The 21,812-nt window shown below is 37.0% G+C and overlaps 1 protein-coding gene across 6 annotated transcripts in view; it reads right to left on the bottom strand.

Annotated features, from left to right (window-relative positions):
• Window positions 1-21,812, bottom strand: part of pparaa (peroxisome proliferator-activated receptor alpha a) — a 51,816-nt gene that overhangs the window by 4,607 nt on the left and 25,397 nt on the right. The window contains exons 1-6 of one of the 6 annotated variants that reach the window (XM_079818141.1): window positions 17,967-18,116; window positions 17,698-17,764; window positions 6,767-7,006; window positions 4,347-4,504; window positions 2,074-2,212; window positions 522-721 (exon numbers count right to left, since the gene is read on the bottom strand). In XM_079818141.1, the coding sequence (XP_079674267.1) occupies window positions 522-721; window positions 2,074-2,212; window positions 4,347-4,504; window positions 6,767-6,998 (729 nt within the window). In that variant the 5' untranslated portion in view covers window positions 6,999-7,006; window positions 17,698-17,764; window positions 17,967-18,116. Of the gene's footprint in view, window positions 1-521; window positions 722-2,073; window positions 2,213-4,346; window positions 4,505-6,766; window positions 7,007-8,225; window positions 8,312-10,247; window positions 10,382-14,607; window positions 14,718-17,697; window positions 17,765-17,966; window positions 18,138-21,812 lie in introns of those variants that run through there. The other 5 variants (XM_079818143.1, XM_079818139.1, XM_079818142.1 and 2 more) reach the window with 5 other exon arrangements.

Consider the following 21,812-nt stretch of genomic DNA (forward strand, 5'->3'; position numbering starts at 1 on the left):
CTGAGGATCACATATTTACAGACTTTCAAGTCGTTTCAAACACAAGAAATGAATCGTAAACGTGGCTTTTAGCGAGGAGGTGTGACAAATGACAACAATGGGACGGAATCGTACTCAGTATTAAATCGTACTCAGCTAAAACTAAATCTGCCCATCATACGCTATGCGATTTTGTCTGTCATCTCTGACCCAAAATCCGCAAGCTGGCTATGACTTTTAGCAACTAGCGACTATAAAGTTGTGTAGTTTAGTCTTGCTTTAATTGCAACAAAAACCTAATAATTTAATTCTTTGTATTAACAATTATAATATATTTAACCATGATAACATACCAGTGAACAGCAGCATTAAATAAATATTTTGCGAAAAAAAACAGACCTACAGACCATATAATTCTTTCCAGTGCTTTTACAGAACGTGTTTGATTATCGCCTCATTTTTCTCAGCTTGTGTGAGCAATACAATGTGAATAGTGGGTGAATGAGATAGTTAGCTAACTCCCCAACACTGCAGTCACTCACCGGAGTGCTGGTCTTTCCCGTGAGAAACACACGTGCTTTGGCTTTGTTCATGTGGAAGTGTTTGAGGTAGGCTTCGTGCATCTGCCTAGCCAGATTCTTCGTATCCGGCTGCTGAGACTCGTGCTCCTCTTTCCCGCTGACGTCCTTCTCTGCTTTCAGCCTCTGCTTCTCAGATTGGGGTATCCGCCCAAAGCGGATAGCTGTAAGACACGCGCACACACATTACCAATAAAACTAGGCACAACTGCCACAGACAATGTACTTTATACAAACAAAACGGGAACACACACACACACACACACGTGTAAGGCAGATACATACGTGCTTAACAAAATGTTCGGTAACACTTTATTTTAAGATGACGTAGTTACTACATGTACTTATTATAGTAAATTATGCATGATTACAAGTACTAACCTTAAACCAAATCCTAATTCTAACTTTACAGTAAGTACATGTAGTTAATTAATATTACTCAGTACTTATTTGAGTAAGTACAATGTAACTAAGTCACCTTAAAATAAAGGGTTACACTTGATTTTAAGGTGTCCCTGTTACAGTGTAATTATACATTTAAGTACTGAGGGTTAGGGTTAGGAATAGGGGATGGTTTAGGGTTAGTTGCATATAATTATGCATCATTTATAGTTATCACTACAGTAAATACATGTAACAAGGACACTGTAAAATAAAGTGTTATTAAATAAAATTTAGTCACACTAGGGCTGTTATTTGATTAAAAATGTGATGTGAAATAAATTAAATAATTATGTATGTTTTATTTCCACATCAGTGACCTACAGTCCACTGTGTTGCAATTGCATTTATCAATCTGTCTGAGAAAAACGTTATATCGCAAATTAAATGCTAGAACGGGCTCTTTTTGATAGTGTATGTGCAGATCCGCAGTCAAATAGCTCGGATGGTAGGAACATCCCCAAAACTCAAATGCAGGTCATAGGGCACTGATAGCCTTTTTTTTATTTATTTTTTTTATAAATAATAATTGCTCCACATTAACGTATTAAATCGCCAGCCCCAGTTTATACACAAACCATGAGTAGTAGAACTTTAGGTCATTACACTGTTGCCACTTCATCAGTACTGGGACAAAGGGCAAACGTGGGATGGGGTGTATGGCGTGATATGATACAGATCTACCTCTGAAGAGATTACGCTAACAGCGGCACATGACACTAGCCCCTCGCTAACAGAAGAGACTACCCTAGATCTAGGTCAAAGTCCCGTGAGAGAACGGGACGGCGTGTCTTCCGTGTCCCCTAGTTCATCTGCGGTTATCCTGCGATAGCCATTGGAAAGCACAGATTTGTGCTACCTCATGATATCAAAGCAAATGGTGTCTAAAGGTTGTTGTTCTATATTTTGATTATAATCTAAATTTCCTGACCTTCAAAGCAGCAATTAAACTACATGTTACAAAAGATAATTGTAATAAACCAGAACACCATCTTGATTACCAATAAAACGATTAAAGATATTTAATCATCAAGCCATAAACCGACTCGGTATAATCTAAAATAAAAGCTCTTACCGTTATGGGACATGCCCACTGCAAGGCACTTGCGGAAGCGGCAGTATTGACATTTGTTTCGGTTCTTCTTCTGGATCTTGCAGTTGCGTTCGCACTTGTCATACTCCAGTTTGAGTCGAATGGTTCTCCTGAAGAAGCCCTGTGGAAAATTCATAAAAGACACTTAAAAACGCAAACTGAGAATGATAAAAAATGTATGATAACAAATGTCAACATGTTCTCGTGTAGGCCTCGCTTTCTAATATACAAGCGATTCAAAATGTAAACATAAATATAAGGACTTTACTCCCTAAGGCCCAATACAAAGCTGAATCTCACAAGACCGTTATAAAGTGACCTTGATAAACCGAATGCTAAACTGAGTGTGCATGTGCAGTGTCAAAAATATATAATTGTGTATTTTTCAGTTAAGGCTAGGCTACACGGTCTTGCGTAGGATGCTTGGGTGCATAGTGAATATCGCGGTTCATTTTTGAAATGAATGAATATACAGTGAATGATCTTTGTCATTTCATCGGAATAGACACTGTGGACTGATATGTGTAGTAAGGGTCACAGTTACAGCAGACCTTATGTGTCCCTGCAGGCAAATTATTCAGCAGGGAAAAGCAGAACACGTGCCTGACAATGGAAACGGTATCAGACTAGAGCTCATGATAGACGGTCACAGATTGCTTCCAGAGCTAAAAACAGAACCGATGACGCATCTCTACACACTGAACATACCAAACGATAAAACTGGACTGAAGGAACAGCTCATCGCTGTTTAGCCTATGAATACCAACCAAGGACAGAGCATTATTTCCTACTGTTCTCAAAAGCTGTGGGAGGTGAAGTTCACCATGCAACAGACTAATTTATTCCTCCAGATTTTCCTCAAAAGAAAACACTTTACAATCAGATTCTACAATTTTGCAGGGTCACACTTTAGATGAGGGTCCAGTTATCACTATTAACTTGTATTTGCTACGACTTTTTGCCTCAAACTCCTAATTACTGCTTATTAATAGTTAGTAAGGTAGTTGTTAAGTTCAGGTATTGGGTCGGATTAAGGATGTAGAATAAGGCATTAATATGTGCTTTAAAAGTACTAATAAACAGCCAATATCCTAGTAATACGCATAAATACTAAACACTAAACTAAAGTGTTACCAAATGTTGGTTATTGTACATTTCTCATTATTCTAATTTGGTGTATTTTTGTAGACCAGCCCAGAGGTTAGCATCACCCTGGTTCCCTCAACTTTTGATTATTGCATAAAAATATATGATTCTTACATGTTTTGTTCATCAAGATAATCTTCACCAATGTACAACTGCCAGAAATAAAAAGCTACGGTCAGACAATAATACATTTGATAATTTAATATTCATTAGACCAATGAAATTTCAATGTGGGCATGGCTATAGTGCAGAATGCAAAACAAACTGCGGGACAAAATGTCCTGTCCTTGTGGTGGATTTACATTGAAGAATAACTTTTAGCGCTTGTTCCTTTATTACATTGTTCCTACTTAGGACACAGTGTAAATCTCAAACTATATAATTAACTAACATGAAAATTAGAGGTGCATGAAGCTTGAAACCAGTGAACTGAATAATGAATTCAGTCAGTCCACAGCGATCCTGATTTTGCATGAATTCATACAAAATATGTTTTTAATTAGCACTTCATTTTAAAAGTAATTTAACTACAACTACCATAATTCCTTAAAACAAAACACACAACGTATATTTTAAAGTGAAACGTGAAAGAGTGGTAAACCGCATCAGCAATAAACCTTCGGTTGTAATCGTCCCAGTTTAATTGCACCCCGAGGGGTGCCAACGGTCAAAGTCTGCCCTTGCTGGAGAAAAACACACGGCACATGGCAATAACTGGGCTGGTAGTAGTTAACTTTAAAGGAAAGAAAACGGCTGTGACCCAGGCTGGAGTCAGCTGAGGTGTGTTGTGCGCAAGTCCTTCTGATGATTTTGACATGCACCACATGAAGCAACAGCTCTTGTACACGCTTCACCTCACAACAAGCCTCGGGGGAACTCTCAGTCTTTTTTGCAAAAGCAGCTATGAAAATACTCCCAAAACTTGCATGCTTTCTGGTGACCCTGATGTGCACGCTAAAGGGTTTTCTGTCCCGGACAGATTTGTGGTCATGAAAGTGTAACCCAGTGTCTGAACTAATGGCAAGAAGGAAAAAGTTGAGAGTGTTTTGGTATTGACTCTTGGCACTCGTGTGAGAATTTTCCACTGTGCACTTTGCATGCGTGCTTACCTTACACCCTTCGCAGGCATGCACTCCGTAGTGAAAACCCGATGCCCGGTCAGCGCAGATGCGGCACTCAAGGGCGAGAGAACCGGAGGAGTTCTCGTCCTGACCTGTGCTGGCCGTGAACACTTCTGAGGACGGACTAGATGCTGGGGTTAAGACATCTAAAAGACAAACACACACGCTAAAGTCAATATTTTACTGACCCAGATGCATTTATGATACCTACTTATTTTTTTGATTCCTTTCATATTTTACACATTTTAGAGTATTATGAATGTCCTCAAAATTATGAATGTCCTCAAAATTTTAGAGTATTATGAATGTCCTCAAAAACTATAATTTCACGCAAATATATATATTCTTTTTATAATTTTTTTTTTTCATAGGCACAATTTGTATTTATAATATAATGTAAATAATATAATTAATATAATATAACATAATTAATATAAAACAGCATTTAAGGAGAACCTTTTTGATCAAAATGATTTTAAAATTTTCAAGTTTGACTTATGACTTATCCAAACTTATGACTGGTTGTTTAAATACCATCAAATTAATGCAAAGGGTTAATTCTTTAAGTTGACAGATTAGGGTTGATTTAAAGGCACAATATGTAATTTTCGCCGCTAGAGATCATTTATTCAAAACAAAGGCGTAGCTTGATGACACCTTGATTTCGCAGAATCATGGGAGTTGTTGTTGCGTGACACGCGGTTCAAGAGCAGTGGAGCTTTTATTATGCCGCAGATGACCGCTTCCGCTTCTTCCGGTCATGCATATGTGGGGTAACACAGCACTAATTTATCATATTAGATACATTTGAGTGTGTTGAAAGCATAGGCCGTAAAAAAATATGGACAACGCGACTTCCTTGACTTCCGCTGACCAGAGTTGAAGCTTTCGTAGGCCCGTACACGGCGCTGACATCTTGGGACCGAGTCTGCGCTGTAGCGATCTCGGGACCGGAGTTGCGCAGTAGAGAGCAGGAAGTAGAGGCGCGATTATCAAAAGCCTGCGCACACTCTTGCAGATGCAGAACAATTCATTATGTTGGTGTGAAATAAACAGTTATAGAAATGTAGCGATCGAGGCGCGGAAGCTTCAGTTTCTGACAGGAGTGTTGCAGACTTGGTTGAAAGTTATGTTATAATGCTAGCCTGGATGCCAGCCGAACTTAGCCCCGCCCACAACATTTGAGCTTGGGCAGTTTGGTCTGGACTTGATCCGTAGAGAAGTAATTATGCCCGAACAGAAGCTGTTCGGACCAATAAAATTGTCAGGGCGGGCTTTATACGATGATGGACAGATGATAAACAGTAATTCTTGGGTTGAATTCGTTCTAATCCTAAACAGAGAACTTGTTCGTATATGCATTCACCTTTACTATTTCTCTAAAAAATGATGATCGTGTTGGTAAGTACTCTGTGTATCCTTAAATTCTTTTTTACAACACTGGCAAAGATCGTTTACACTCATCTTTTTCTTCTAACGTTACTTATTCCAGCGTGCGTGCTGATAGGGTTGCCAAGTTTTTACAACAAAACCCGCCCAATTGCTACTCAAAACTAGCCCAAAACAAGCCCAGTAGTTTCCCGGGGGGGGGGGGGGGTTCTCCAGAAAAAAATGGCGTTTGGGGGGTAGAATATGTGTTATTTTGGAAGGTTTGCCTGCTAAAATTTGCATTCCTGAGTCTATATATCACATATTTGGGGTCGCTTCAACCCGCGGACATGGAAAACAACCCGCGGTTTTGGCAACACAGTGCAGTTGAGTTCTGTTGACATTTGACAACTAATGTTATGTGTCCCTCCGTTGCTCTGATTGGTTGTAGGTCTATCCAATTGAGGTCTTTCTTGGTTCGGTTGAAACACGCCCCATAATCACAGCCCAACGGAGCAGTATCAGACTCATATTCTGACTAGAATTGAGTATGACAACGTCAGGCTATTATAATGCTACTCTGTGCGTTCACTCGCCGGCTACTATGAGGCACTTGTTGCACACTGCAGTAAGCTAGATCGATATTAGGCATGGTAAAACATGGTACTCACGGTAAATCAAGAAAACGAGATTTAAACAATAAGACTAACTGTGTTGAGCTATTTAACAATGATTAGTTTTCTATCGATGAATGCATCCAAACAGTTGCTCACCTGTCTAATAAAACACATAATATATTAAAGCGTCTTTGAAAATCGAGGGAAAGCTCCGTGGCCTGGTTAAAATTGCTTATTTCTCTGGATTTAAACATTCTTGGAATTATTTGGGATAATGTAATTACACAAGTCAACAAAATATATAACATTGTTCTAGTGGTTTTTGGATATCCAAAAATCTTACATATTGTGCCTTTAAGACTTTTTTACAGAGCCTGATTGGTTAGTATTATTATTCAGATTGTGTGTGTCCATATGCTCAACCTAAGACAGTGGAGCCGTCAACTTCTGTGTGGCAGCTCTGGTAGTCCAGCACGTGAAAGGAGTTGAAAGCATCGTCGCTAAGAGACTGAGAGATGTCCTCGAGCACCTCCATGTCACCAATGAGTTCTCCATACAGAGGGCTGTCCAGGATTGGATCGCCCAGCGGGGACAAGGGACTGTACAGGCTCGGCATGTCTACCATGGCGCTGGACCACGGCAAGCTTTGAATCATTCATCAGTCTGCAAAGACAAATCGACCACAAGAAAAGTGAAGATTGAGGAAAGAAAATATAGTTTCATATCTTTTAAAGACACAATACCCAGATTACACTGGAATGAATGGCCAAAAATCCAGATAAAGACGAGGTTGTGAGGGGTAGAGGGATAGATAGTCTTTACAATGGCACACACTGAATAAATGTCCAATATCACGTCATTTTCATTTGTTTTATGGAGTTTGTTCTACTGAATTGTTTCAATTGTTTCGACAATCGGTATGTTGTTAAACAACATTGCAATCCATTGAACACCCTGTAATTCTATCCCGCACAGTCTTGTTCTCATTATTAGCACAAAGTAAATATTTTTGCTGCTACCCTGACTAAGGTCTATTGTCATCAAAATTGATTTGTATATGTAAAACACACACGTACACACAAATATTCAGTGACTCACTGATATCAAAGCAGAATTAAAAGCTCACTTATTAAAAAGAAGAAGTATTTGTAGCATTTGGTTGTGATAATAATGGAGACTCAATATCCACTTGGTATGCAAACTGCAACCTGGGCTCTGTGAAACACTGACTAGAATTGCTTCCATTCAGAGCAATGCTAAAGAAGTAACGCGTTTAAGAGGGGTTGCCACGGAAACCCCAGGCTCAGTTATCGCAGTGTTTTATTCAGACATGAGGGGAGCGTTTCAAAGGCTTTGGCCTGCTTCATCACAGGAATGTGATCTCATTCGTCCTGCCATGTGAACTTATCAAAGAGACCGACCAAAGTCCAAGTGCATACTACGGTGATTGAGGTGTTGGGTCAATATCAAAAGTAGACCTTCCAGACAGCGTTAAAGATATGTCAGTGTGAGATCAAAATGGTTTAAATTTTCCAAAGAAATTGTGTGGTTGCTAAGGCGTTTCGAGAGGTTGCAGGGCAGTTATTTTGATGCACTTCATTTGCTTGATAATATCACAAATACTGTGGCTGGCCAGACGTTCCAAATGCATTGCCGGGCGGGAGATAAAGAATTAACTACTCAAATGGATTCAGACACTCTCAAGGGAATTCTTAAGGCAGCTCGAGGGGTCTTGTGGACAACGGTTCAAATGGCATTCCACTCAACCCTTTAATTTCTTACAGCAGTGTCAAGGAGAAGGCTAACCAATGCCAGACTTGGTATTCGAGCACTTTTGCAATGGATCACTTTTTTTTGTTGAGGAAGTAACAATACACTTTACCTTCAAGCAGAGCCGGCCCAGCCACTAAGCGAACCTTGCAATTGCAAAGGGCCCCGTGGCCAGCAGAGGGCCCCCTAGAGTCATTGCTGAAAAAAAATCATACATCAAAAGTAACATAAAATAAATAAATAAAAAGAAAGAAAGAAATGGGCCTACAGTGCTCTTTATCAGGCATCATGATAAGCACAGTTGTTATTTATTTAGTTCTTTATTATGGCGAGTTCCCCGCTAATCTTGACCCCTGACTGACCCTGTGATGTCAGTCACATCATGTCACTCGTCAGTCAGTGACTCCGACGTCGACGATGTCTGACAACAAGAAACGAAAATATCTTTCTGGCCATGAAAAACGACAAAAGAAGAGGCTGGAAGAAGAAAAGAAGCAAGAAGATAAAGGTACGTAAACCTGTAGGCTTAATTTTCCGATACCTATGTATGTATGGATAATCTGCAGTCTAAATATAAGTTAGTCTCTCTCGCTCGCAGTATAGCGAGGCGGTTGTTATAGCGAATAAAAACCGCCTCGCAGCTCGCTATAGATTATCCCTCTTATTACATGGATACCTACCAAATAAATAAATAATTTGACACAAAATATTGATTGAAAAAGGAGTTTATTGATTTAAAAACGATTGTTGCTTCCGCTAAAGAAAATAGTCCGTTCCGCGTCCATAGCAACGCTCTGCTCAACGGTGCGTTATAGCCTACTTCACAGCGGGCTGTTATGAAGACGTAACAGAATTCAACCAAGCCATGTAATAAATGCTAATAACATGCTGCAAAAAATTTGTTTAGTATTATACCATTTGTTGTGATGTTAAAGCATTTAACAGAACAATACAACCCCAGTTTGGCTTCTTCACTAAAGGGCTAAAATTAATTTACTCCTTATGTCCCCTTTCCAGGGGCACTATTAAAGTATATGCTGCCAGTAAGCAAAGCTCCAGCTGTTGGTGAGTATAAAGGTACTGTAAAATGATAACCTTCTGCATTTAAAAAAATTAAGTCTAACTTTATGTATAATTATTTTCTTTATTGCAGCTCCATCAACCACTTCTTTTCCTGGTTCACAACACAGTCATGTCACCCAAGAAGACACAAATACACAAGTTTGGATTTAATAGTTCTATTGAAATGTTACCTAATTCTTATTATTGTTACTTTTAATCTTGTTTGTGGTGTTTTAGATATTGTTAATTTTGTTTATTTGAAAAGTTAAAACATTTAAATGTTCTATTTATTATTTTATATAATAGTTTATTTAAATGTATTAAATATTACTCTATTTGCTCTATTTCATTTCAATTATATATAGGCTGTTGTTTGTGCCTCTTAAACTCTTGTGTCAATTAAAAATGTTTCTTTGATTGTCAGTGAAAATCACTTTATCAGTCTTTTTATTCAGCAAGTTCATCAGTGTGTTCATTGCACTGCACTGCCATTCAGCTCAGTGGTATCATAATTTTACTGTTAGACATCAAACATGGAACTCAACTCAAGAACTCAAGGTCTTTTATTGTCATTCTGTACATGTTGCCACATAAGAACGAAATACGTACTCAGGACCAGCAGCGTAAAAAGAAAATTAGCATACAGTATACATAGAATAATTAAAACATAATTTAATAGAATAAAAAATAAAATAAAAACATAGTAGATATAATATGTACAGTATAGTTATAAGGTAGTCATTGCTTTTCTTTAGGCCTTACTTAAAACGGTCAAAGGGGCCTCCAACCAAATTTTGCTTAGGGCCCCCAAAGGTCTAGGGCCGGCTCTGCCTTCAAGTGACAAACACACAGCTCTTTTTAGCACCAGTTTATTTTAGATTGGCTGATCAAATTCCACACTAACATCGACTACTGACAGTAGACAAGCTGTTTCTACCGCTGTCATAAATCAGTGCTTGGCAGACAAGCCCAGTTTCCAGCTATGTCTGCTAGGAGAAGCCGTCCAGCTTTCTAAAGTTATACCTGATCTCTCCGCTCTGATTTGCCTAAAGCAGAACAGCAAAAATCTTACCCAGCTGTTTGTCTCCAGCTGTTGAGTCTATGTGAACCCGGAGCTGAGCATGATTCTTCAGTCAACGAACGCACGCAGCGTTCTCTTAGTTAGCCGCTGTACGACAATCCTTCCAGACTCACACCTGATTCTGCCTGTGACACAACATGCACAGACAAGTGCAGCAACAAGCGCTCCTATTTTAGAAGCATTCAGACTGCTATGTCTGTAATATTACTTAATACACTACAACAGTTTTTGATATATAATATATAAACATGCTTCAATCGAGATACATTTATTTGATAATTAAAATTGCATGAGGTAAAAAAATAATAATAAAAACAGTAAATCTGCATTTGTTATGCTTAGAACAAGAAAAAAAATCAATTATAAAATATACTCAAGATACTGTATACTCTCAATAAAAATATATCTTATGTAATTTTGCTGGTCAAGTAAAAATGTATCTTATTTTACTAAAAATATTTTTGTCGTGAAAGATGTGTCTTTCTCATACTGTCTAGAGAAGATTTATATCATATTCGTTTTTTTGTCTTGTGTTCCAGTAAAAATATATAGGAGAGAAGCAAAACTGCATACAACATCAAGACATGTTTTTCTCTTGAACTAAGAGTAATACCACAAATATACTTGTCTTGTTTTAAGCATAAACTCTTATACAGGGTTTCTGTAGGTTTGATGAAGATAGATTTAAGACCATTTTATGACCAAGGAAATACAATTTAAGGAATAAATTGATGGGCATACAATAGGTCAATATATTCCCTAAATGTCTAGGGAGAAACACAAATGAACCATTATATGGATTATAAAGTCAGAATTGCGCGATATAAAGTTGCAGTTGCGAGTTTATCTCTCGTAATTCTGACTTTTTTCTCAGAATTGTAAGTTTATATCTCACAATTCTGACTTTATAACACACAATTGCAAACTATTGCAAAAGTGACGTTATATGTCACACTTCTGACTTTATAAAAGGCAATTCTGACTTTATAACACGCAATTCTGACTTTATAACACGCAATTGCTATATATCGCAATAGTGACTTTATATCGCGCAATTCCGACTTTATATCACGCAATTCTGACTTTATAAAGCGCAATTCTGACTTTATAACACGCAATTGCAAAATATCGCAATAGTGACTTTATAATTCGCAATTCCGACTTTATATCAAGCAATTCTGACTTCATAACACGCAACTCTGACTTTATAACACGCAATTGCAAAATATCGCAATAGTGACTTTATATCGCGCAATTCCGTCTTTATATCACGCAATTCTAACTTTATATCACGCAATTCTGACTTTATAACACGCAATTCTGACTTTATAACACGCAATTGCAAAATATCGCAATAGTGACTTTATAACTCGCAATTCTGACTTTATAACACGCAATTGCAAAATATGTCATAATTGTGAGATATAAACACGCAATTCTGAGAAAAAAGTCGGTCTCTTTCCCCCTCAGAATCGGACTTTATAATACGCAATTCTGACTTGAGATCACGCAATTCTGACTTGATAACTCGCAATTCTGATTTGATATCACGCAATTATGACTTGATATCACGCAATTCTGACTTGAGATCATGCAATTCTGACTTTATAACTCGCAATTCTGAGAAAAAAAGTCAGAATTGCAAGATGCAAACTCACAATTGTGAGATAAAAAGCCGCAAAAATATAAATAAAATGTTTTATTCCTGGCGCAAACATACATACATTTTACTGTACTGTTTTTGTCTTGTTTTCCAGTACAAAAAATATCGAATTTTTTTTAAATGAAGATGCATTTAATGGATAAGCAAAATTACTTAAGATATTAAGTTCCTGCGAAATTGATCAAAATGAAGGGAGTTTCTAAAACAAATATCTGCCAGTGAGTTTTCATAACTCACTGACAGATATTTGTTCTTGTTTTAAGCATAAACTCACAATTTTTCAAGACTTCATTTTACATGTTACTTCTCCAGTGAATGTATCTAGATTGAAGAATGTTTCGACACTTGTACTGGAAAACAAGCCAGAAATACTGAAGAAGAATAGCATGTAGCGTGCGACATTTAATGCCATGACTTTATGAATTTAAGACTTTCTGCTCAGACGTTTTTAAGACCTGCAGAAACCCTGTCATACTTAAAATAAAAAAAACATTTAAGATCCGTTTACGGTATATGTTCAGAGTCTTTATATCTTGTATGCAATTTACTTAAATGTATTTTTATTTTATGTTCACTGGAAACAAGACAAGACAATAATTTCATGGTAAACAAGACTAAGCACTAACATGCATTTGAGTGAGACGGCATTTGCGTGCTTAATTGCGTATTAGGGTGTGACGTGTGAAACTAAGAGCAATAAGCTGAAGCTACTATATTTATTCAGTGTAAACCCAGACACTCACATGGGCACGCATGCACATGACTCGGACCTCATGACAACACACAGGAGCCAAGCGAAGTGTAGGAGAGATGCCAATTTCTGCTGTAATGGAAATGTGCTCATGGAGACCAGCTGAGCTATTAACCAGCAAAACACCATATCACACTTACAAACTACAATATATTCGACACAAATATCTCAACGGATGCACAGGATTTAACACCTCCCTGTTCACAACACGTTATATCCATTGATGTATCCAAACAAGAGATTGACAACACGTATAAATGCACAAGAGGAATCCTCAATGAGTCCTATTAAACAAATGTAACAAGTAATGTTTAAGAAGACTGAATCATGGGAAATGAATCTGTATCATCTTATTTTCCAGTAAAAATATCCTTATGCAATTTTGCTGCTCAAGTAAATGTCTTGTAATTGGAGATGTTTCCTGCAGAACTACTTGTTTAATAAAAGAGAAGGACACACAGGCGCATAGCCTACGTGCTGAGGAGGAGAATCCCTGTTGTGGAGGGTCACAGCTGACAGGACTTGGAAACCAATACAGGCTGATTTACCCTCTCCTTCCTGGTTGATCTTTACCGGCTGTCTGATTTGACCATGTAGTAACAATAATACAGCAGTTCCCGGGGGATATTTTAGATCCACAAGAAGACGATGAATGTCAATGTACAGTGTTTTACAGACAGGCCATATTGATCATCTGTCCCCCCATCATTATTCACCAACACAGAACCAGCCTTGGACTCAGTGCATAAGACAACACACGTAAAGCAAACAGGTGTGTGTAAAAATTTCCACTACATCAGCCAACAAGCAATGACGAAGCAGAATATCTATGTGCACCATAGAGACAGAAGATCTGAAGTACAAACATTGATCTGTAACCACAGACCATACGTGAGTGTTTTTGAAATAAATATTGATTGTGCACATGATAATGCGCACGTCTTCCTAGCTTTTCTCAACTGCATGTGCAGCTGGACAGTTTGGACATGGGTCAAGTCTATTTGGGAAAAATAAAGACAGTTTGCTCAGTGCTGGTAAATAAAGGTTATTTGCCAAAGAGATCAAAAGTGATGTCAAAGGGTCAAAGACATGACAGTCATATTGAATACTCAAAAATACATTAAAATGCAACTGTTATAAACATGAACTGACTACACCTCTTCTGTGAAGAGCATGCTTTCAATTTCTGAATTAAAATGTTTTTTTTTTTATATGGCATAAAGTATAACTGTCCTGAACTGTAATGAAGAAAAACTGTCCTGAACTGTCCTTTATAACGGTCCTGAACTGTAATTTAGAAAAATCTTTAAAAAAAATGGTTTGACATTATTTATTAATTTATTATTAGAAAATATTTATAGTTTAATCACCAACTCAAAGTCATGTGATGCAAATGACACGCAGAAACATGCAGAAAAAAAAAATATCACAGAATGATATAAGAGGAGCCCTGAAGACCCTCAAGATTGTGTCAAGGTCAATAAGTCGCTTAAAATGTCAGATTTTCTTTTTTTATCTGACATTTAAATGACTTTAACTTATTACAAGATACATTTAGTCCAGGTTGTAAAATATCATGTGGTACAACTCCACAAAATCTTAATATTTATGAATTAATCATCAAATATATAATGATCAAGATGTGTACACTCACATGTATTCTTCAAAACGGTATAAAGTTTTTCGAAACTTGAATAAAAAGAACATACAAAGTGTTTTACTACAATTTGTCATTGACTCAAATATAGCTACAACAAAGCAGCACAAATGTAGGAAAAATCATGCCAAAACAGATCCTTTTGAACTAGCAAACTTCACTTTTCACGAAGACGTTGAGCAGTGCTAGAGGCCTTTGCTTAAAGCAGACAGCACAATGACAAATCGTGTTCAAATCATCACCTAAGCTCAGAGCAAAGTAGAATGAAATCGGTGCTTACCAGATCACGATTCACAGTTCTGCTCTACCAGCAGCCAATAAATACATACACCCCTTCCAGGGCCAAAGTCCGAATCCACACACACACACACACACACACACACACACACCCTGCATGCCTGCTTCTCTCCGGTCAGGAGTTTGCCTGGCGGAACTGAACGCATTAGATAAGAGAACCTTAATGTCTGGATGGATGCATTTATAAACAAGACAGCTGGGATTTCAACAATAGTGGGAGGAATGACTTCGTTCCACACACCCAAGAAACATCCTGTCTGTTTAGTACATTCGGCCTACCGAGAGACCGAGAGATAGAGACAGCATTACGTGAAGGCAGACGGCTTCAAAACACACGGACTATGAAATGCAAACATGGAGCTTAGAAGCAGGTGCATCCACGTAGGCCAGATGTTTCTCTATCCTTCAACCTGTCAATATAGTCATGGCTCATGGCCAAAGTTTGTGTCTGTGTTACAAATAGTGTTGTAGTCAAGACCACCTAAACCAAGTCGAGACCAAGACCAGCATGTGCCGAGACCAAGACAAGACCAAGACTTTGTGGGGTTGAGACCAAGACAAGACCAGCACTCCTTAAAAATTCATCTAAAAGATCCATATCTACTGTCTGAGAAATGACTTATATTTAATGAATGAATACAATTAGAATAGTAAGACAGCCGGTTCATTTAATAACGAAACGTTGCCGAATTAGCAAGTTTTAATGTCATTTAATATTAACTTCTTGTTTATTGAACGTTTGTATAAATCAATATCATTTGCAATTACGCTTATAATCAAAAAGAAAACAGCTCTCTTGCTCTTGTTATATTGCTTAATTATATTCTATGTTATATAAAAAAGTAAATCTCAGAATTTTGTGGGCATTTCGATTCATTTTGGGCATTTTTGAGACAATCCTGCACAGATTTTGAACCCGGAAGCACAGTTACACAAGAAATCACATTACAAAGAAGTTATTGATTGCATTTTAAGCAGTAAGTTTTACATCAAAGCACATTAATGATGTTAAATCAGACAATGCACCGGCAATTTAGTGATATCCTTGCAGTTGTGGTCTTGACTGATCTTGAGATAAAATCTCGAGTCCTCTAAGTCCGAGACCAAGACAAGGCCGAGGAGAAATGCAGTCGAGACCGAGACAAGACCAAGACCTTCAAAAAATGTTTTTAAGACCGGTCTCGAGTACTACAACACTAGTATTATATTTATATTATACTAGTAATATAATAATCTCTCCACAAATTTGCATAATTATCTAATCTTATAAATGATATATGATAATCAAAAGTGTTGGCAAAGCCAGTAGGGTGAGGGAAACGTGGCCACAGAGATAAAAGGCTATAAAATCACTTCATTTTAAGGGAACACATTTACAAGTTGACAAAGGATATCAGGGCTTTTGTAATTTTATATAAACTATATTACAGACTTCTAAGATCAAATAAATGTGAAATAATGTGAATATCAAAATATATATATATTTTTATCATTCATAAACTGACTTGATAGGACTTATCAAGTCGGTTTATGAATGATTAAATTATATTCTTTATAGGCCTACTCGTCTATCATTTATAACTTCATAAAAGTATTAGCGTTATGATGTTAAATCCAATTAAATCTAATAGGACTTATCAAGTCGGTTTATGAATGATTCAATTATATTCTTTATAATCGGATATTCCTCTGATATAACCTCTTCAAAAATGAGACTTTTAACACCCACACAGTGACGTCAGGCACTGGGAAGATGACACAGGGCGTTAAGATATGTGTGACCCTTTTAGCAAGTTACATAACAGAACCGAATGGACAAGTCCTTGTGGCCCTGTAGTCGCAGATGTGTGGGCTACAAAAGCTAAGCTAAACTCACTTCAGGGGCTGCCAGAGTACACAAACGGAAAATATTACATTAAGGACATTACAGAATTACCTATTAATTCATTCTTTAAGATGGTGGCATTGAGCAAGGGCGCCTAATTGATATATACAATGTCGAAAAGAGGGTCCTTGCAACTGCAAAGCAGGGTTATAGTTAACTAAAACCATAAAAAACATCTGAAATAAAAGAAACATTAACTGAAATAAAATAAAAAAACTAACTTTTTTACTTCGTTTCTCATTTTCATGTAGTTTAACTTGTACTTAATTAGCTAAAATTAATACAAATTAGTCATTCAAAAAAACAAAAAAATGACAGAAACAAAACAAAATGGCTAAAACGTTAAATAAAAATCCATTCACAGAATATTAATAAAAACTATAATAGTGTCTAAAAAACTTTTTATCTAAAATGAACAAGTCAGCATGCCGTGGAACTGATGTTACTTGAAAAGCATTCGTTTTTTTGGTAACACTTTACAATAAGGTTCATTAGTTAACATTAATTAACTACATTAGTTAACATGAACTAATAATGAACTGCACAAACCATTTATTTATCTTTGTTAATGTTAATTTCAACATTTACTAATGCATTATTAAAATCTTGTTAACATTAGTTAATGCACTGTGAACAAACATCAACAAACCATGAACAGCTGGATTTTTATTAACTAACGTTAACAAAGATTAACTAATGCTGAACAGAGGTGAACTAATGTTAACTAATACAACCTTATTGTAAAGTGTTATCGTTTTTTTAAAACAAACATAACATTTGGAAAATATTTTAAATATCTAAAGTCTTTTTCATGTTACTAGAGGGTTAAAAAAGTTTACAAAGGGTTTAGAAAAGGTTACTAAGGTAACTTGGAAATTGACAAAGTGTGAGGTTCCTTCTCTGTTCATCATAATCACATTAGAATTTTGAATTCATAGAAAAAATGGACTTCCATTTATTATACTGTTAATTCCAAAACACAGAATTCACATTTTAATTGGATTGAACATCATAACGCTAATACTTTTATGAAGTTATAAATGATAGATGAGTAGGCCTATGCATGGTTATGTTAGTTAGCAGTATTACATTATGTGTGCAATGTTAGTGTTAGTGTTTACACTGTGGGAAAATATTCTGCAAGATACTTAGAATAATAGCACTATAACAAACAACTAGCTAACAAACCTGATGGTTGAATCAGCGAGCTGTAATGTTTCCCTTCGGTTACAAGAAGAGTTCAAATCTTGATAAACTGTAGCAAACGCATACGTATTGTTTTATACAGACTGTGATAAGAGTCTCGCAGTGAAAATAGCACAGACACGTGTTCTTATGTGAATGTTTACTTTGCTCCAGTCAAAAGCGTACGATTACAGTAATTACGGCCATAAAACCGGATAAAACATGATCATAATGTTACACAAGCGCTTTGTTTACAAGAGCTGCGCGTCTACCTCCCAATCCCAGGCCGCCATGCAGGCAGGAATAAAACACACGGGCTCTGTGACACTGCCAAATCTCAACTCGGTGGTGCGAGGGAGGCTGTAGTACTCCTCAAGCGTCCTATTTAAAATTCACCGCAACCACTGCTGTCAAACCGCTCTGACACCAGTCGAGCTCGCGACAGCGCACACCTACCGACACACCTATAGGTTCGGCCAATCGGCGCAGGCTTTTGGGGGGAAAGCCACGCCCACCGAGTTAAGCTCGCGTTGCTGGGCAACAAATCTCATTTCGAGGATGATAATGGTGATGATGGAATTATTTCATGCGCTGTAATTCCTAAATAACATCTCACCACATTAACCCTTTCATGCATAGAGATCACAACAGCGGACAGCTATTCAAAAAGCCATTATCTTGCGAATGCATAGTTGCACATTAACCACTACAGTAGACTAAACCGTCCACATTCCTTCTATCCTAGGAGACTCTTACAGGTAAAACAATGTTGTAACATCAAATAACAACTAAGGAATCATATCATTGTTACATTTTCCAAGTATTGATTTTAGATCGGGAGGAAATTCCTATTAATCATCTATCGACTAAATTGGACATCATGCATCACTAGCTATTTGAGCTACAATTCATACTATCACTGTAACTGTTGTTCTTGAAAATGCTTCATCTGCTGTAATGTTTTTTTTTGGGATGTATATATTATAAATGTACTTATTGGAATGTACTTTGCAGTTTCATCAAAAAGTAATGTGATTACACAATGAACGTTACTTGTAATACTTCAAAAAGTAATGCTTATGTAACGCACGTTACTTGTCATGCGTTACTTTACTCGTTACTTACAAAGTAATCTGATTACATAATGCTTGCTACTTGTAACCTCCAACACTGCTCATTTCAGATGCGTTTGAAAACAGGCGATTGCTAGTTTTACCACAGTCTGAGGTTTTCTCTGAGCTTCGGTAGAAATGTATCGCTTTTGAACATAATCAGAAATATCTGCTAATAAGGGTAAATCGACATACTCTGGTAGACTGGAGGGTGTGAGCGTTTTATACATAGTCTGAGTTGGGTTTCCACAGAGTTGTACCTTCACCGGTTGTCGAGATCTTTGATGAAATCCCGGCCTCATGTACTGATATCAATTGTATTAAGTTCTTCGCCTGCTGGTCGAACGGGAACAAGCTCAGTTGCGTTTGCAATAATTTCATCTGTATTTTATTCTATTTGTAATAGTTTTCACATTATTTTATCTCATTTTATTCACTGGTTTGTTAAACACACACAGTATTACTGTGTTATTACTGTATTATGTTTAACCTTGTTTTTCATGCGCTAAGAGCAAACAGGAAAAATCTGAGGTTGTCATAATTCAAGCATGAAAGGGTCAATTAAAATAACGCATGTTGTCTCAATAATAAAGTATGTTTACATACAATAAAGAGGCTTTACCTTTGGCATCTAATTCACTTTTTTTTTGTTTTAGGGAGTTACAATGATGCGACTCTGCTGCCACCTACTGGTGATATTCTAAAATCTATCAGATTTTATGTGTCAATTTAAATATATATTTTACTATTTGTTTATTAGCCAAGCAAGGGTTTTTAAATCGTTTAATGCATGAACCCCCAAAATAGGATAATTATGGTGCGAGGGACCTCATCCTAAAAATGAAAACAGCTGTTTTCTAGTTTTTTTTCCTACTAACTATAGCACTGTACTGTTAGATGCACTGTTGTATTTATTTTAATTATTATTTATATAATTATTTGTACACTGTTTTTCTCTAAACTGTTCCCCCCTGACCCCAGTTTGAAAACCTCTGGCCTGTCACAATGAGATAATATGGCCAGATTTTGTGAATTAATTATTACCCATTTGTAGATAATTGTGTGCATCTTAAATGAATTTAAAGCCAATTCCTAATTTTATTACATAGTGGCTTACCATAATTCCACTGGGTTATTTAATTGTGTCTTTGTGAAGACGCACACAAAAAGCTCTTGAGGAGTGAAAAGGTAAGACTGGGGCAGTCATAGGGGAATAATACTAAACCTGTATCCTCTGTGGATTACTGTAATGTGCATAACAAAGTAGTTTTGTAACCACATTGGTTTTGCACTCCCCCAGGTAATGCTGCCATAATAGGCATGCATAACACCTGTTTCCAAAGAAACAAAACTTTTTCAAGGTGACATGGCCATCACATTCTGTCCTTTCTTGCTAATACTCCTCTCCTGCGAGTGCCAGTCTAGGGGCGCTCCTGTGGAGATCTGCCAGCCAGTGCCCATAAATTGTGCAGCAGTGAAAGGTCAGCCTGCCTACAGCCCTGTAGCTGTTAACATCGGCTAATGGCCGTCTGGAGCCATGGCCCATGTTTTATTTACAATACAAGCTACCCTGGCAGAAGCACACTCTGCCTGGCTCTGCATTGCATTTTTAATAATAAACAAATTAAATAATACAATGCCGTAGTGTCATTACATCCATGTGCAGGAGACAAGGTTGATACTCATTCCTGTCCATCGGTCACTGGATGATGGGGAAATGTCATCTTAAAGGGACAGTTCACTCAAAACAAATAATTTCACCCTCATGACGTTCCGAACCTATATGACTCTTTCTATTATAGAACACTAAAGGAGAAACTCTGAAAATATTCTGGCCACTCTTTTCCGTACAATAATAGTGAATGCCAACTGGTGCTTCCGAGCCTCAAACAGGAAGTAAATGTGGCATAAATGTAGTCCATACCACCTTTACTTCATTATACTGAAATTAATGCAAGGGTATATTCTTCAAAAATGCACCTTTTGTGTTCCACAGAAGAAGGACATCACACTGGTTTGTTTCAGAATTTTCATTTTTGAGTAAACTATTCCTCATAATAGGGATTAATTACAAGATTATTTTGACATATCCTTTAAAAACGTCAATATCATGCTTGAGGCAAAGGGAAAAAAAATCAGCCAGTTTTTGAAACATCAAACGTTTTATTTCAGTTTAAAGTATTACACATATGTGATGAATTATGAAGCTATAAATGACTAAATCATCGCAAGTAGAAGCTTGGAAAACCAAGACAATTAAGAAAAGCCTTCTAAGAGTGGATGAACCGTGACTGGCGACGTTTTGCTGCCCTTCAGGGAAGGCAGTAGGTTGTATAGTTATCTCCTGATGGGGTAAACACACAACCCTGAAACCACACAACCTACTACCTCACCCTGTACGAACATCACTGCTGAATATTCCACGACAAAACAGCGACACTTTTTTTCACTGAGTGGTATTTAACTACAAATCTTTTCCATTAACTATGTTTTGTAGCTCCTATTGGCTTCCCAATCCCACATGTTTGTGTATTCCTAGAAGCTGACAGTTTAGTCTTTTATCTTCAAAAAATGTTGAGGACAAGCTCACTACACTGCTATTGTGTTCAATCAAAATCAGTCGCGACTTTGGATGTAACTGATGCTATTGGCTATTTCATGAAAAGGGACAAGCCCTTCAATATGCCGTCCTTGAACATTCAGATTCAAAAGGAAACATGCCAGGAAATACAGGAAAGAAAAGAGATTACATGTCTGTCATTTAAAATTATTTGTACTTTTTCTTTGAATCGCAATTATTGTCATCATTACTATCAGCTTATACTGCCCTCTTTATGGACTCCCTGCAACTCAAAGGCTTTTGAAAACTGCATTGATGTCTACCTAACACAAATTTCACAAATTAAAATTTTTCTTTTGGTAAGGCTGATAGTTTGGAATAAAACATGCTTAAAAATTCTTTCATTGTGAATATCTGATACACATTTAGCATAAAAGCATGTCTTT

The sequence above is a fragment of the Gobio gobio genome (assembly GCF_949357685.1).
Source record: "Gobio gobio genome assembly, chromosome: 5".
NCBI classification, from domain to species: domain Eukaryota; kingdom Metazoa; phylum Chordata; class Actinopteri; order Cypriniformes; family Gobionidae; genus Gobio; species Gobio gobio.